Here is a 15,675-nt window from a genome sequence, read left to right as displayed (position 1 = left end):
ACTTACTGAGAAAAAGCAGTCATAAATCACAGAAGTACCATTTTTTTTTGTTACTGTTCTTTTTTTTTTTTTTTTTAAAGATTTTATTTTTTTATTTGACAGAGAGAATGAGAGCAGGAACACAAGCAGGGCAGGGGGAGCGGGACAAGGAGAAGCAGGCTTCCCGCCAGGCAGGGAGCCCGATGCACAGCTCAATCTCAGGACCCCAGGATCATGACCTGAGTTGAAGGCCGATGCTTAACCGACTGAGCCACACAGGCACCCCTGTTTTATTCTTAAAGTCAGGAAAAGACAAATCATATGTCTTCAGAATTTCCAGATAGTTGCTTCTTAAATTATGAAGAGCCAGAGAAAGAAGGTAGTGCAGCAAATACTTTTAATAAGAATACAAAATTCACACCAGAGGCACATTCTGGGGAATGTACAGGAACTATCACAAGTAGTAATTCTGCTGGAAGAATAAAATAAGGCTCTGTCAGAGTACAAATATACAGGAAGGAATGATTTAAAATAGGTTTATGATTTACAATCACATTACATTGTACATATTAAGCACTGAAAACAGGCATATTAATTAAAAAGCCAGCTAAAAGGCATTTGAACATATATAACAAATCTTACAGTCCACAAAATTCATGTATAACAGTAATTTTTTTTAGTACTTCATTTCAACACAAAAGAAATGAAGACATATTAATTTATGTCTATGACAAAAATCGAGAGAACTTATACATAAAAAAGGCTTACATGACTGATAGAACCACACAGCGGACAGATCAGAGACGTAACACAAACCCAACAGTGCTGAGCAACTGAAACAGTACTGGCCTTTCCAATCCCCTTTCTTCTTATTACCACCATACTGTCCCAGGTTACCTTTCCATTACTTAAATGAAAAAAATTCCTCCGTCTTTTCATTCCATGCAAGGAATGAAGCAAAACCAAACAGCAAATTCAAAAGTTGCTTTTACCATAAACCTGAAATGCGATTTAAGGAATACAAAGAAACCCAACACTGATACACAGTGTTCCTTTCCAAGGAAGGAACAGACACGCCGAACATTATCAGAAAGGGGTTTCTTTATGGATTATGTACATTGGTTGAATGAGAATTACTGTCTCTGAGAAGGCACATATCTGTGATTTAAGGCTTAACCGGTATTGTTACATATGGAAGTCAATAAAAGCTGTCTAGGAACTCACTTCTGTCAAAATGGAATTTACCCGAAATCTTGCTTTCCAAACACAGATTTCGACTCTAGAAACCATCAAGAGTTTCTATTCCCAAGTCCACCTGCCAAAAATAATTCTCTTAAGCAGGTTTCATTACGAATCCAAAGAAATTGCTAACATAACCGCCCAGTGACTTTGGGTGATGCAAACTCTTAAGCTCAAAGGCCTCACAGAAATGACAGTGTGATTCCTGCGTCTTAAAAAAAAAAAAAAAGGAAGGAAGAAAGAAAAAGTTTAAACAAAATTACAATAGTACAGAATCATTTTTAAAAAGGTATTTGCCACAACTCCACAAGCCAATCAGTCATCCATTAGAGCTGCCGCCTGTGTGTGGATGCTGCAGGAACACCATATAATTTTACTCTGCAAAATAGTTTCTTTTTTCTTTAAGATGATACATGAAGATGAATCTCTTAAAGATGTTTAATATATTCATATATAAAATATCTGATGTTGATACAAATCATGTAAACCTCCCTTTGGAAAAGTTACAACTGGCCCCCATTTCCAGGACCAAAAACCTTGAATTTTTATCTGGTCAGTGCAAATCTATATTAGATGTTTTCAAACTACAGAAATAGCCATCAACCCTCACGATACAAAAAGATTTCTCAGAAAGGAAAATTGTGTTCAGATTATAGAAATTATGTTTACATTAAAATCACCCACCTTCCCATCAAATTTAACAGTTCAGTTGTTAAAGTATGAAAAAGGGAAAAAATTAAAGCTGTTTGTGCAAGAATCACTACAATGGTTGTGGTCACCACTTCCCTAATCTTAACCCAACTCCGCTTAATTCTTATTAGGTTTGTTTAGAAATATAATGACGTGACTTTTCTTTTTCTTTCTTTCTTTTTTCCGGGTGTGATTTTTACTGTTCTTCAAGCCAAGATGGGGCATCCACTCCAGGGGTTTTCAATTTGATATGGAACTGTTTAAGCGTCTGTTCAAGCTGCTTCTGATTCCCGGCAAAGTAAGCAGCAATGGCGTTGTGGAAAAGGACCAGCTGATTGTGCAGCACCTTCACCTGTGAACGAAGAATTACGAGAACAAGCATTAACACCAACGGCAATGAAATAGAAGGTGACTTATCACATGTCCTCATTCAATGGCACAGGTCTCATCAGGAAAAGCTGTTTTAACCTTGACCAAGTATTACACACACACACACACACACACACACACACACACACACACACACACACAACCCCCCCCCCCCCTTACATCACTTTGCAGGGTCACTGAGCCCTTTGATGACTTCTTAATTTCCCTAAAGGGAATAGGTCAGTTTAAGAAGCTGTGTATTCTGTTAACCATATTCGAATGCTACTGAGGGCATTAATTAAAAATATTACTAAATCCTGTCTGTCAAATAAATAAATACAATCTTAAAAGAAAAACATTACTAAATCCCACCTCAAACTAAGTATATTCAAAATCAAATACTGAAGAAGGAAATTTATATAGAAATATATATATATTTATATATATACAATATATGCTATATAAATTTATATATAAATCTATCTATTTTTATATATATATATATAATATATGCTATATACCAGAAATGGACATCATTAAGGCTAAGCTTTATGTAAAACAGAGTATGCCAGATATTTTGAAATACTGAGGTTCTCAAGGAATCAAGCCAAAGGGCAGCAAGTGCTGCCCAGAAAGCCAATGTACTTAAAGTTCACAAGACTCTCTGTTATTTTCAAGTGTTTTAGTACTTCTAAAGATAACAACAGTATGTTTTAACCAAGTTAAACCAAGCTACTTCTGTAAATCTTTATTAAAGAAACCAGCAAAGCATTACAAAGATTTATGAATAAAATTGTTTCCTGAGCCCTCGTTTATAACTGTGAAAGTTCAACGATAAAGTATAAAATATACTGACTTATCCATCCAGTGCAATATTTATTAAAATTGAGCTTTACGCCCCTAAAGCCTGGGTGGTTCAGTCAGTGAAGTGTCTGCCTCCAGCTCTGGTCACGATCTCAGGGTCCTGGGATGGGCCCTGCATCGGGCTCCCTGCTAGACGGGGAGTCTGTTTCTCCCTCTGCCCCTCCACCCGCTTGTGTTTTCTCACTCGAAAACAAGTAAAATCTTTAAAAAAAAATGAGCTTTAATAACTTTTAGTGACGTAAAAACATCTGATATACAATGCTAAGGGAAAAACAGGACATGGCATTTTACACAGGTATGAGCTTTACATTCATTTTATTATAGCACACGAACACACACTAATAGTCTCTCTAGACTTTTCTCTATCCATCTACCTCTACAAAGGAAATAACACAAACCTTCATATTGGATATTTTTTATTTATAAAGTCTTTATTTTAAAATATAAAGTATTCTAAAAATAACACACACTCCAGATTATAAAATAAAACTTCCCAATCCATACTTTTTGCACCTATCTACTTCCCGCCACCCGAAAAATCATTATTAATGTTTTATCGTGTTTCCTTTGAGAATTTTTCTAGGCACATACATAATATTTAAAAATACAAAGGGCTTGCACCATTCACACTTTTAGTAATGCTGTTTCCTCAAAATATCTCAGATATTTTTTATTCCATTCACTTATTCATTCAACCAGTATTAATTAAATATCTTCCATGTGCTGTACACTGTTCCTAGGATAACAGAAAAAAACCCCTTCCCTCATGAGCTTCTATCCTTAGTGGGTGGGGAAAGAGTGAAGGGAGGCCAGAAACAATAAGTACTGGCATCCCAGGAAATGAGTATCTCAAGCCTTGAGGTTAGACCAACTCTCAGAACTTTGGGGAATCGGGCATCGCTGATTTACTTGAAAGCTGTCTAAAACAAAAAAAGTTTTTTCTCTTCTGATAAAGAGAAAAAAATTCTAGCACGGATAGCTTAAGAGGACCACATAGCAATAAATAATGAAAACTAAAAAATGTCTGTATGAAATAAAAGGGGCATATCTTGAATTTACCTGGTCAGACATTTAAGGCCTGCAACCTTTATCATGAGAACCTTTGGGAGCACATACAAGGCCAACCATGAGACACTGAACACCACATATCAGGCACTATACTAGGGATTTAAGAATACAAGGCACACACGGCAGCAGAAAATTAGTATGATAAATGGGTAGTAAAAGTATATTGGGTTAACTTTAAAAAAGTGGGGGGGGCACTTGTGGGCAGAATAAGGTTTTTCAAGAAGGGTTGGAGGGGAACACTGGGACAGCAGAACTCTAAGTCCCCTATCCTCTGCTTCTGAGAAATGGGGGATATTTCAAAGGATAATGAGCCACAACCCAAGGGCAATTATTAAGGAAACAGGATGATCATAGGGAAAGCAGGTTTCTAAATGGCAATTTAGGAAGTGAGCAAAGTATTTGATTATACTGGACTACCTCGATAATGGCCCCAAAGAATCACTCTTCTCAGTATTGTCTAACACCCTTGGAAAGTCTTCTGCAATGAGCTTGGCCATGTAATACTAAAAATGAGCCCTGATAAGCAAGCGCTTGCCCTCTTGGACTACTGCCACCACCTTGCGAGGACACGCAGTCTAGCCTTCCTCTGAGAAGCCTACAGGGAGGGAGAGCCTCCGTCCCAGCTATGCCCAGGGCTCAGGAAGCCTTCCAGTTGAGAGTGAAACCAGAACCCATCTACCCAACCCACACAATTGAGCTAAATAATACATCATTACTATTCTAGGCCACCAAGTTTAGGGTACTTCGTTATGCAACAAAACATAAGTGGTATGTCTATGAAAAAGGTTAAGAATGCAGTTTCCTAGCAATGAATAAGGGTTTTGGAAAGCACAGCGAAATGGAGGAAAATCGAAAGGGGGAAGATAGGCTTGGAAAGAGGAAAGGCTAAGTTGGGTGGTAAGTAAAGGAACTGAAGAAAGTACCTGGGGAGGTCAGGAGTCAGGGGTGGTTTCGAGATGAGAGAACGGAGAGAGAGAGCAGCTAGGAAACAGAGATTCCTACAAGAGAGGTTCAAACAAGAGAGGCATATATGCTACTAACCCATCCCAAGATCTAACTGCATTTTTGGAGTAAATGTAATATAGTATCCTTGAAGACTTCTACTTCCAATGTTCTAGGAAGGCCTGACAACTGCATTCGGCATAGTTCGATACTGCTTGCAGCCTCCCCAAATTTGTATGTGTCATTCATTTAGGTCATCAGGAAAGTATCCCTGTTACTAGTATTGTATCGTTCCTTTACAGCAAGAGTGAGCTCTGGAATCAGGAGGCATGCTATACCGCTTCCCAGTTTTCTTTGTGAAATCTGGTACAGGCTGCTTCTAACTTCACTGGCCAAGGTCTTTATCCATTTATCAGGGATCCCATTACCAAACTGCATATGTAGTGTCATTGCAAGGGTTAAGTGAAATGAGGTACCACCTAGCACACTGTCTGACACAGAGTAAGCCCTCATTCAGTTTCAGTGGAATCTACATTTACGTACTAGATAGTCAAACCACATTGACTTTTCTTGGTAAAATAAAAATTCATTTATTTAGAAACTGATTTGGAACTTGTAAGAAAACTGTGATAATGTGATTCAGAATAACAAATACATACTTGGGTCTTTGTCCTCATTTCTGGCACAAAGCACCTAAAACCCTTGTTATTTCCTAAGTGATTAAGAGGGAAGGGAGCATCTTTTGTTGTATTATTTAGTGTCTTGTCCTGTTCCTGAAATAGCCCCAGTGCTATAAAGGTGAAAGGAATGACTTTTATTCATAAACAACCACACCTGACTTTATGTTAATGAGAAAAAAAAATTTTCTGGAAAACTCTAGAAAACCAGGATAATAGCTGGTTGTCAGGGGAACTAAATTGTGATTAGAGGATGGGAATTTCGGCTCCACCTGCCTACTTCTGTGGAGGAGACAGTGGCTACTGGTTGAATAATCCACCAAGGGTCAATGATTTTATCAATGATGCCTGTGTAATGAAGCCACTATAAAAACCCCTGAAGTATGAGATCTGGAGAGTTTCTGGGTGGTGAATGCATCCACAGGCTAGGAAAGTGGTACACCCCCAAATCCATGGGGACAGAGGCTCTTGTGCTTAGGCCCTTTATGGACTTTGACCTCTGTGCACTTCATGTGGCTATTCATCTGTATCCTTCAATCGTCCTTGTAGTAAACTGGTAACCTAGTAAGTAAACGGTTTTCTTGGGTTCTGTGAGACAGTTTAGCATACAATCCTAGTTGAGGAGGAGGTTGTAGAAACCTTCCATGTACGGTTAGAAGCACAGGCGACAACCTGACTTGCGACTGGTGTCAGAAGGTGGAGGGGTGAGGGCGGCGTCAGAACACAACTGACCTGTACAATACCCAGCCGGTGAACTGGATGGAGAATTAGATGGTGTGGGAAAAACCCCACACACCTGGTGTCAGGAGTGTTTGAAAAGTGCTAGGAGTGTAAAAGAAGAAAGAGTTTTCTCCTTTCCAAAGGCAGAAATTGATGTGAAGTTTACGTTAGCACAATGGAAATAAACAAAAAAAAGAGGTGTGCGCTAAGCAAATAAATGTTGTTGAGAAGATGCAGGGGCACAGTTGGCTACCAACACTGACTGCCTTGACCCAGCCTTCTGTCCAAGGGCAGAAAACAGCCTGGGATGCTGCAGAAGGAATTCCTCTGCCCGAGAGATCACCTTAGAAGAATTTTTTTTTTCTTTTCAAGATTTAATTTTTAAGTCATCTCTATACCCGCCATGAGGCTTGAACTTACAACCCTGAGCTCAAGAGTCACCTGCTCCAACTCAGCCAGTCAGGTGCCCCAACTAAGAAAAAAAAAATTTTTTTTTAAGATTTTATTTATTTATTTGACAGACAGAGATCACAAGTAGGCAGAGAGGCAGGCAGAGAGAGAGGGGGAAGCAGGCTCCCCGCTGAGCAGAGAGCCCGATGCGGGGCTTGATCCCAGGACCCTGGGATCAGGACCTGAGCCGAAGGCAGAGGCTTTAGCCCACTGAGCCACCCAGGCGCCCCCCAACTAAGAAATTTTAAGGGTCAATTTATAAGTCCACAATTCTCTGCTTCTAAAATAAACACATTTTTTGGGCACCACAGAGGCACTTTTTCCAAATTAATAGTATTACGTACTCAAATTAATAGTATTACATAAAAAATTAGTTTAAAACATTCTTAATACAGACTTCTACTAATTCTACTAATTCATATTGACCTTTCTCTATGTACAGGCAGAAAAATTTCACATTGCAATCACTTTTAAAACAGCTTTAAAATGGTACACTGGCACTCTGCGTAAGACTAGGAAAAGGTCAGATTATTCTAATTAAGGTTATAACCAGGGTTTACGGGCGCCTGGGTGGCTCAGTGGGCTAAGCCGCTGCCTTCGGCTCAGGTCATGATCCCAGGTCCTGGGTTCGAGCCCCACATCGGGCTTTCTGCTTGGCGGGGAGCCTGCTTCCTCCTCTCTCTCTGCCTGCCTCTCTGCCTACTTGTGATTTCTCTCTGTCAAATAAATAAATAAAATCTTTAAAGAAAAAAAAAAAATAACCAGGGTTTACCTTACATGAGTGGAGTCTGATTTCAGGACCAAATCTATTTATCTATCTACCTTCCTTCCTTCCTCCCTCCTTTCTTTTTCTTTCTTCTTCTTCTTTTTTTAAGTTTTATTTATTTAAGTAATCTCTACACCCATTGTGGGGCTCAAACTCACAACCCTGAGATCAAGAGTCCTATGCTCTTATGACTGACCCAGCCAGGTGCCCCCCAAAATCTTTCTTGTAAGGCACTGGTCAACTAAAATTATAACTAGTGAAAAATAAGTAAAATGAAACATTGGAGGCTAGCTCTTATTTGATTCCTATTTACATAAAAATGACCTTAGAAATGATGAGGGAGCAGAAGGCTAGCTGAAGGCAGAGCATAAGCTGAGACCCTACAAGCTCCCCTCACCCCACCCCTCCTCGATGGGACCTGTGTGACATTCTTCCAGGAATCCCCCAACTATCTTAAAGTTAATGCCTTGCTAGAGGGGAACACAACCTTAACTTGACAAGGGCAAGGCCTGTGGTATCTTGTGGGTCCGTCCTCTTTAGCATATGAAAGTTCTTTTGAAAGCTCCCTTTTCCTAACTTTCCCCCAAACCCCAGTATATAATCACCACTCCTCAAGACCCCCATGCAGCAGCTCTTTCTACCCACCAGTCCTGTCCCTGTGCTTTAATAAAACCAACCTTTTGCCCCAGAGGTGTCTCAAGAATTCTTTATTGGTCATGGGCTCTGGACTCCACCCACCGAACCTCACCTATATTCCCAAACCACATCAGATTGGAAACAACTTTTCAAAGATAAAAACCCATAAGGGAAAAGACTGAGAAATTAAATTCATTAAAATTTAGAGCTTCTGCTCATCCAAAGATAGTAAAAAGACAAGTTACAAACTGAGGGAATGTATCTCCACATTACGCTGACAAAGGATATGTATTCAGAAAATGTGAAGAACTCTGACAAAAGCCATCCAACTAACGAGCAAATAACACAGATGGGTATTTCACAGAGGAGAAAACAAGATTGGCCAATTAAGGCTGAAAAGATATGCTGCTTCATTAGAAAACAGGAAAGTGCAAATTAAAACTAAGTTGATGAAAGGGGCTTCAACTGCCTCCATGATGACCTCAAAATTTCTAATAATTAATTTCTTCCTAGCTTATCTCTTAAGTCAGGCAAGATACCTTGCAGGCAAAACATCCCGTGATAGGAACCGAAACTACCCCTCAAGCAAGAAGGACTGCTGTAAGCCAGCAGGACCACACGTGACTGACCCCATTGCGACTACTGACTTGACCTTTACTGCCCATCTGCACGTATCCATCCACCTCCGTCCCACATTCTCCTTATATAAACCCAGAAGCAGTTTCAGCACTTCGGAGAGTCTTTGAGATGTTGTCTCCTGCTGTTGGCCACACTGAAAAAAAATTCTTCTCTCCTTTCACCACCACTTGTCTCTTAGTGTCAGTGGGGGTGGCTGAACCTGGTCTGTTTGGGACCCCTGGAGCCAGTTGCTCTCGCATCCCTGTGCCCCGGCTACACTGGGGTGCCATCTTATATCCTCTATAAGGACACTGAGAAAACTTAAAACCATTAATACTCTGGTGCACTGTTGACTGTTGTATAAATTTGTACAACTATTTTTTTTTAAAGATTTTATTTATTTATTTGACAGAGATCACAAGTAGGCAGAGAGACAGGCAGAGAAAGAGGGGGAAGCAGGCTCCCCGCTGAGCAGAGAGCAAGATGCGGGGCTCAATCCCAGGACCCCGGGATCATAACCTGAGCTGAAGGCTGAGGCTTTAACACACTGAGCCACCCAGGTGCCCCTGTACAACTATGTTTGAAAACAGTTTGGCATTAATCCATGAAATGAAGGATGCATATACCCCACTGAGCAGCAATTGGACTCCTAAGAATACACCATAGCTCACACGCGTGTCTTATGAGACAGGCACGATTATGATCATAGCTGCACTGTGTTTACCATTAAAAAACAAGGAAACACTCCCAAACTTGTATTTACAGGAGAATGCATAAATAAGGGGCATTCTCTTTGTGCAATGGGGACACTATATAGGAGCAAGAATAAAGGAACAGCAGCCGAATGCATCAATATGGATGAACGTCAGAACATCAGAGCGAAATGTCCAGCTGTAGAAAGACATGCTTGGTAGGATTCCATTTATCTAAAACTCAAAAATATGCCCAACTGAACAATACATTCACATGTGGCAAAACTATAAAGAAAATCAATAGGAACAATACACAAATTCAGAACAGGGGTTCTGCAGGGAGGAGAAGAGGGAGAATGAGGTAAGGAGAGCCCAGAGAAGGCTTCAAAAATACTGAGGGTTTTGTTTCTTAACCTGGGTTGTGGGAACATGGCTGCTATATTTTGTTGTCATTACTCTTTATATTTTGCCTCTATGTCAAATATTCTTTGAATATACTTAATAGTTTTATGTTATTAGAAAAAGGCAAGGTTATGAAAGTTAAAGTCTATCTATATCATAACTTTGTTGAGGATCTGCACTGTTCAGTGTTCTAATGAACTATAGTCATCCCCACTTTACATTCAGAGAAAGAAAAACACACCTAAAATGTTACTTACATTCATTCAATAAATATTACCAAGGGTCTGCTCATGTCAGGCACTAGTCTAGGGGCGCAATGCTAGCAATCAACAAAAAGACATCTCTGCTCTCAAGAAGCTTATATTCTAGTGAGAGAAGAAAGAGAAACAAGGTAAGTAAAATATACAGTATGTTAGATGATGGCATATGTTATGCAGAAAAATTAAGCAGCTATGGGAAATATGAGATCTGTTTTTTGAAGAGGGTGTGGCAACATAAATAGGAAAGTTAGACTTGGTCTGAGGTGACATGTGAATAAAGAACCAAAGGAAGTGAGGCAATGAGCTTTAAAACACTTGCAGTTTTCCAATGAGGCTGGAAGAACATTCCAGTCAGAGGAAATAGCAAGTACAAGGATCCTGAGGCGCGTGCTGGGCTTGGTGTGTTTGAGAAACAGCAAGGAGGCCCGTGTGGCTGGGGCAGAGTCATAGGGGTCTGGGAGGAGATGTGATCAGACAGGTAATGAGGGGCTAAGAGGATGTAGGACCTCAGAGGTCATCATAGAGACTGTGGCTACATTTCTGTGTGAGATGAGAAGACACGGGAAGATCCTGAGCAGAAAAAGACAATATCTGACTTACTTAACTAAACATGCAAGGGAAGAAGTAGGGAGACCTATGAGAATACCACAGCAATGACCCAGTGGATGGTGGCCTGGACAAGGGTGGTAAGAGAAGCAGCAGCATTCTCAACAGACTGTGAAGGTGGAACCCACAGATGGAGCTGTGGGGTGTGAGAGGTCAAGTACAAAGACGCCAAGACTTTGGCCCTAAGCAACTGAAAGCATAAATGTACCACAGGCTGATATAGCAAAGGCTGTGAGAGGGCTGAGTGCAGAGGAGGCGAGCTGGCTCTCCAGAGTTCAGTCTGGGGCAGGTGTGGCATGGCTTTCAGGCAGACACATGGAAATGCTGAGCAAGTGACTACGTTTGAGATGGGCAGAGTTCAGGGTAGCAGTATAGTGAAGAACGATGGTAAGATAATTTTTATAGTTCCTCCCTATTAAAATTTTTTGAAAACATGCTTTCTAAACAGAGGCGTGTGTGTGTATTCCAAATATATACATTTGGAAACTCAAATGGCTCTCAAAAAGCCTTTCAGTTGAAAGGCTCTTTCAATAGAAAGACATTATTTCTATTTTTTATTTTTAAAAATTTTTATTTCATTTAGTTATTTGACAGAGATCACAAGTAGGCAGAGAGGCATGCAGAGAGAGAGGAGGAAGCAGGCTCCCTGCCGAGCAGAGAGCCCGATGAGGGGCTCCATCCCAGGACCCCAGGATCATGACCCGAGCAGAAGGCAGAGGCTTCAACCCACTGAGCCACCCAGGCACCCCTCTATTTATTTATTTATTTATTAATTATTTAAAGATTTTTATTTATTTATTTGACAGACAGAGATCACAGGTAGGCAGAGAGGCAGGCAGAGAGAGAGGAAGGGAAGCAGGCTCCCCGCTGAGCAGAGGACCCTGGGATCACGACCTGAACTGAAGGCAGAGGCTTTAACCCACTGAGCCACCCAGGCGCCGGCCCCCCCAATTTATTTTTAAGGACAAAAACTAGATTCTCTTTTTAGAGATTTATGAAATTCAACTGAAAGTTTACTTACAAGTTTATGAACCAGCCCATTAATTAAATACTCTTCCCTATTTAGAGGTATTTTTTTTAAAGGCTTATGTACTAGTAACCTACCTGGGTCACAAAGTAATTTTCCACTTTGCCCTACTAAGTATGATTGAGCCTTTCTGTTTTGTTGTTGTTTTGTTTTTAGTTTTGGATGATCCTTGGTTCCTGGAGCTACAGAGCAACTACGGGGTTTCTGTACTTTTAGTGTGAAATTCTAATTTTCAAAAATAGGTTCCAGCCAATTACTTTATTGCTCTTTGGATCACAAGAATTTTTGACTTGAATCTTAATCCTCACTGTTTTACAGTTACAGGAGACAATGAGAGTGGAGCACAGGGTCTGGTTCATGTATCATACCTGGAGAAAGCTGTTACAACAGTCTGAAAGTTACAGTCCGAAAGAAAGTAGAAAGAGCAACACACAGTTTTTATCCGACCCTACAAATGTCAACACAAAAGTCACATATGGCAACTGAAGAGTCAGTTTCCATACCACCTTGAGGTAGTTGAAACACCCAACAGAGACCACATCTTCTTGTAGCTAAGGAAGGCTGGCAGCCCACTGAACAAAGCCTCAAACTCAGTGCATTACCTGTATGCAAAATGTTCCCGCTGAAACTTAATCCATGGGAAATCAAGGGAAGAGGGTGCTTTTTAAGACTGAATTCTAGTTTTCACAACAAATGATACAATACCCATTTCCACAAAAACATTCTCCCAGTAATTGTGAGAAGGTTGATGTGTAAGCCTTTAAAAATATATACACACTTCAGAGCAATTCCCTGGTATAGAGAGCGCCTTTGGGCATTCACAGCTTTTCAATTATAATTATGGAAACAGAGTATACAATTTCATTGTTACTTTAATCTCAGAAGCCTTTTTATGCCAAAACAGATAACTTACCTCATTTTTCTATTAGCACTGATCATGTAAGGGGTGTCTGAGTACAAGTTTTAGTTTTTAGTTTTGGTAGTATGTCTTACAAATCAGATGCAAATTTAAATAGGAATGGTAAACGGATACTCTTTTATCAATCAAACCATTACTAAACCAAAAGTAAATGGAAATAAAAATAAATAAATTATCAATATGAATATGTTTTCTACACTAAATGAATTAAAAACGTTTGCTTTTCTACCATTTTTGCTTAATTTTCTTTAAATTTTTCCTGAACTAATTTGCACTAAAATATGTATTCATATAACATCAATGTGGTTCTGACTGATGCCACAAAGAGTCCTCAGGATGTTTAAGAACAAATAATATTAGAAAAACAGTTGCAAATGCAATTTGATTTTCTATTTTTTTCTCAAATAAAATTTTAAAGATGACTAGTTTTTGCAATCTTAGTAGTGACTGTACTGTTGTCACTATACACAAGTAGTTTTAATGAGACTTAAAAGTGTTATTTTAAGTCACGTGGTTTATTTATCAGGTTTACTTTTCTAGGTTACTTGGCCTTGGGAAGGTCAATCTAGGAGAGATTGTGGTTTCTCAAACGGAATTGGTTTAGGAAGAGAGATGAAGAAAGTAAGGTAGGGGAAAGGTCAGACTGTACTTTTACGAGAAGGTACAAAAAGCCAAAAGTATCTGAGGAAATGTTTTAGAGTCATTACACTTTTTCAACTTCACATTTGTTTATATTTATGCTATCAGATCATGAGAAGCGATGAGCACACAGAATCAAAAAAAGAGCCAAGTATTTTTGGTAGATTATATTTTGATATGGTGGGTATCACTTTTATGAAGCACTTTTTTTTTTTTTTTTTTTTAGATTTTTATTTATTTGAGAGAGTGAGAGAGACTGCAAGCAGGAGCAGAGGGAGAGGGACAAGCAGACTCTTTGCTGAGTAGGGAGCCTGACTGAGGACTCAATCCCAGGACCAGGGATCACGACCTGAGCCAAGGCAGAGGCTTAACCGACTGAGCCACTGAGGCACCCTATGAAGCATGTGACAGAGGATATGTGACCCACCCATCTACTCTGCACAGGCTTCTGTTCTCTCCATGTTACAGTTAATAAAACACTCAGAAAGTTAAGTAATTTGCCTAAGGTTAGACAGTTAGGAAGCAGATATGCTGGAATGTGGTGTGTCTTCTCCCAAGACAGGTCCATGTTCTTCCACCTATTCCAACCTGACTCTCTATTCATAAGGCAATACACAATTTGGAAAGCTTTTAAACAAAGTTTGAAACAGACCAAAAAGGGTATGGAAGAGCACTTAAAGGAAGGGTAGAAATGTATGGAAGATAAGCTTTAACCTCCTTCCAAATTTTGTTGTTGGCTCTAAAGTTACATTTAAATAACCTTGGGACAAGGATCTAACACAATGATTGGAGCAGAAGAAGGAAAGAAAAGTTAATTCATTCTAAAATTATGAATAATAATACAGTATTAAACTTTAATATACCCTTTCCATACTTACAGAGCAGGAAAAAAACACTACATTGAATTTACTTATGCATGTCCTAACTTAGAAATTATTTAAAGTGGTTATAAGGATAAATGAAATACAACAGAAAAGCAGAGATTTTTAAAAGGAGCAAAAAAGAGGTAACAATTCCAGGGAGAATCAGGATGATGACCAATTTGACAAATTTTCAAAACCCAATATCAGCAACAATTACAGTAATTTAGAAATGCACTAAATCTTTGTGAACTCAATCACAAAGAACTTTCATAAAGATCCGCCAAACAATGAGCAACCCAGCTCAGACACAAGCAAAACCACTACAGCAACATCTGGTGAATGACCTAAAATATGCCATACAATACTTTAATTGTTAAAGGGCAAAACAAACTTCAACACTGACTACTAAGGCAGAGACAAGCTGAGATTTTAAATAGAAACTGGGTAAGAGAAATTTAAGAGCAGGACTGAGAGTTGATGCCAAGTGGATTACACTGAAAACTTTTTCCTGCCTACACAGCATATATCAATAGAAGATAAATACCATTTACAAAGTTTACTGACTAAAAAATTAAAAGTCTTACTTCACAGGCATCAAAACCATAAAAAGGCACTGTATTTCTACCAAATGAATTTCTCTTTCAAATCAAATTTAGATTAATTACATACCTTCTTTTAAGGAAAAAAAAAGATTTATTTATTTTGGCAGGGGAGGGGCAAAGGGAGAGAATTTCAAGCAGACTCCCTGCTGAGTGTGGAGCCTGACTTAGGGTTCAATCCCAGAAACCCAAGAGCATGACCTGAGCCAAAACAAGAGTCGGATGCTCAACCGACTGAGCTACCCAGGCACCCTGGATTAATTACACACGTTCTTATCAGAGACACTGAAATAATTAAAAAAAAAGAGGCAATTTCTAGTTCAAATAAAAGTTACTAGTTGGTTTTTTTTTTAAGATTCTATTTTTATTTGAGAGAGAGAATGCACGCGTACAAGTTGGAGGGAGGGGCAGAGGGAGAGCTGAGCAGGGATCCTGACTTGGGGCTCAATCCCAGGAGCCCTGGATCATGACCTGGGTCGAAGGCAGATGCTTAACCAACTGAGCCATCCAGATGCCCTGAAGAGTTACTGGTATATATATATATATGTGTGTGTGTGTGTGTGTGTGCGTGTGTGTGTGTGTGTATTTAAAGACTTTATTTATTTATTTGATGGACAGAGATCACAAGTAGGCAGAGAGGCAGGCAGAGA

At 39.4% G+C, this 15,675-nt stretch overlaps 1 protein-coding gene across 7 annotated transcripts in view; it reads right to left on the bottom strand.

The window, feature by feature from the left end:
• Nucleotides 1-359: 359 nt before the first annotated feature.
• Nucleotides 360-15,675, bottom strand: part of ARFIP1 (ADP ribosylation factor interacting protein 1) — a 107,157-nt gene continuing 91,841 nt past the window's right edge. For all 7 annotated transcript variants that reach the window (XM_047717668.1, XM_047717673.1, XM_047717671.1 and 4 more), the window contains one exon: nucleotides 360-2,260. In XM_047717668.1, coding sequence (XP_047573624.1) covers nucleotides 2,105-2,260 — 156 coding nt within the window. In that variant the 3' untranslated portion in view covers nucleotides 360-2,104. The remainder of the gene's footprint in view (nucleotides 2,261-15,675) is intronic.

The sequence above is a fragment of the Lutra lutra genome, chromosome 2, assembly GCF_902655055.1.
Source record: "Lutra lutra chromosome 2, mLutLut1.2, whole genome shotgun sequence".
NCBI lineage: Eukaryota > Metazoa > Chordata > Mammalia > Carnivora > Mustelidae > Lutra > Lutra lutra.
Note: the sequence above shows the minus strand (reverse complement) of the source record. Positions and strands in the feature narration are given on the sequence as shown.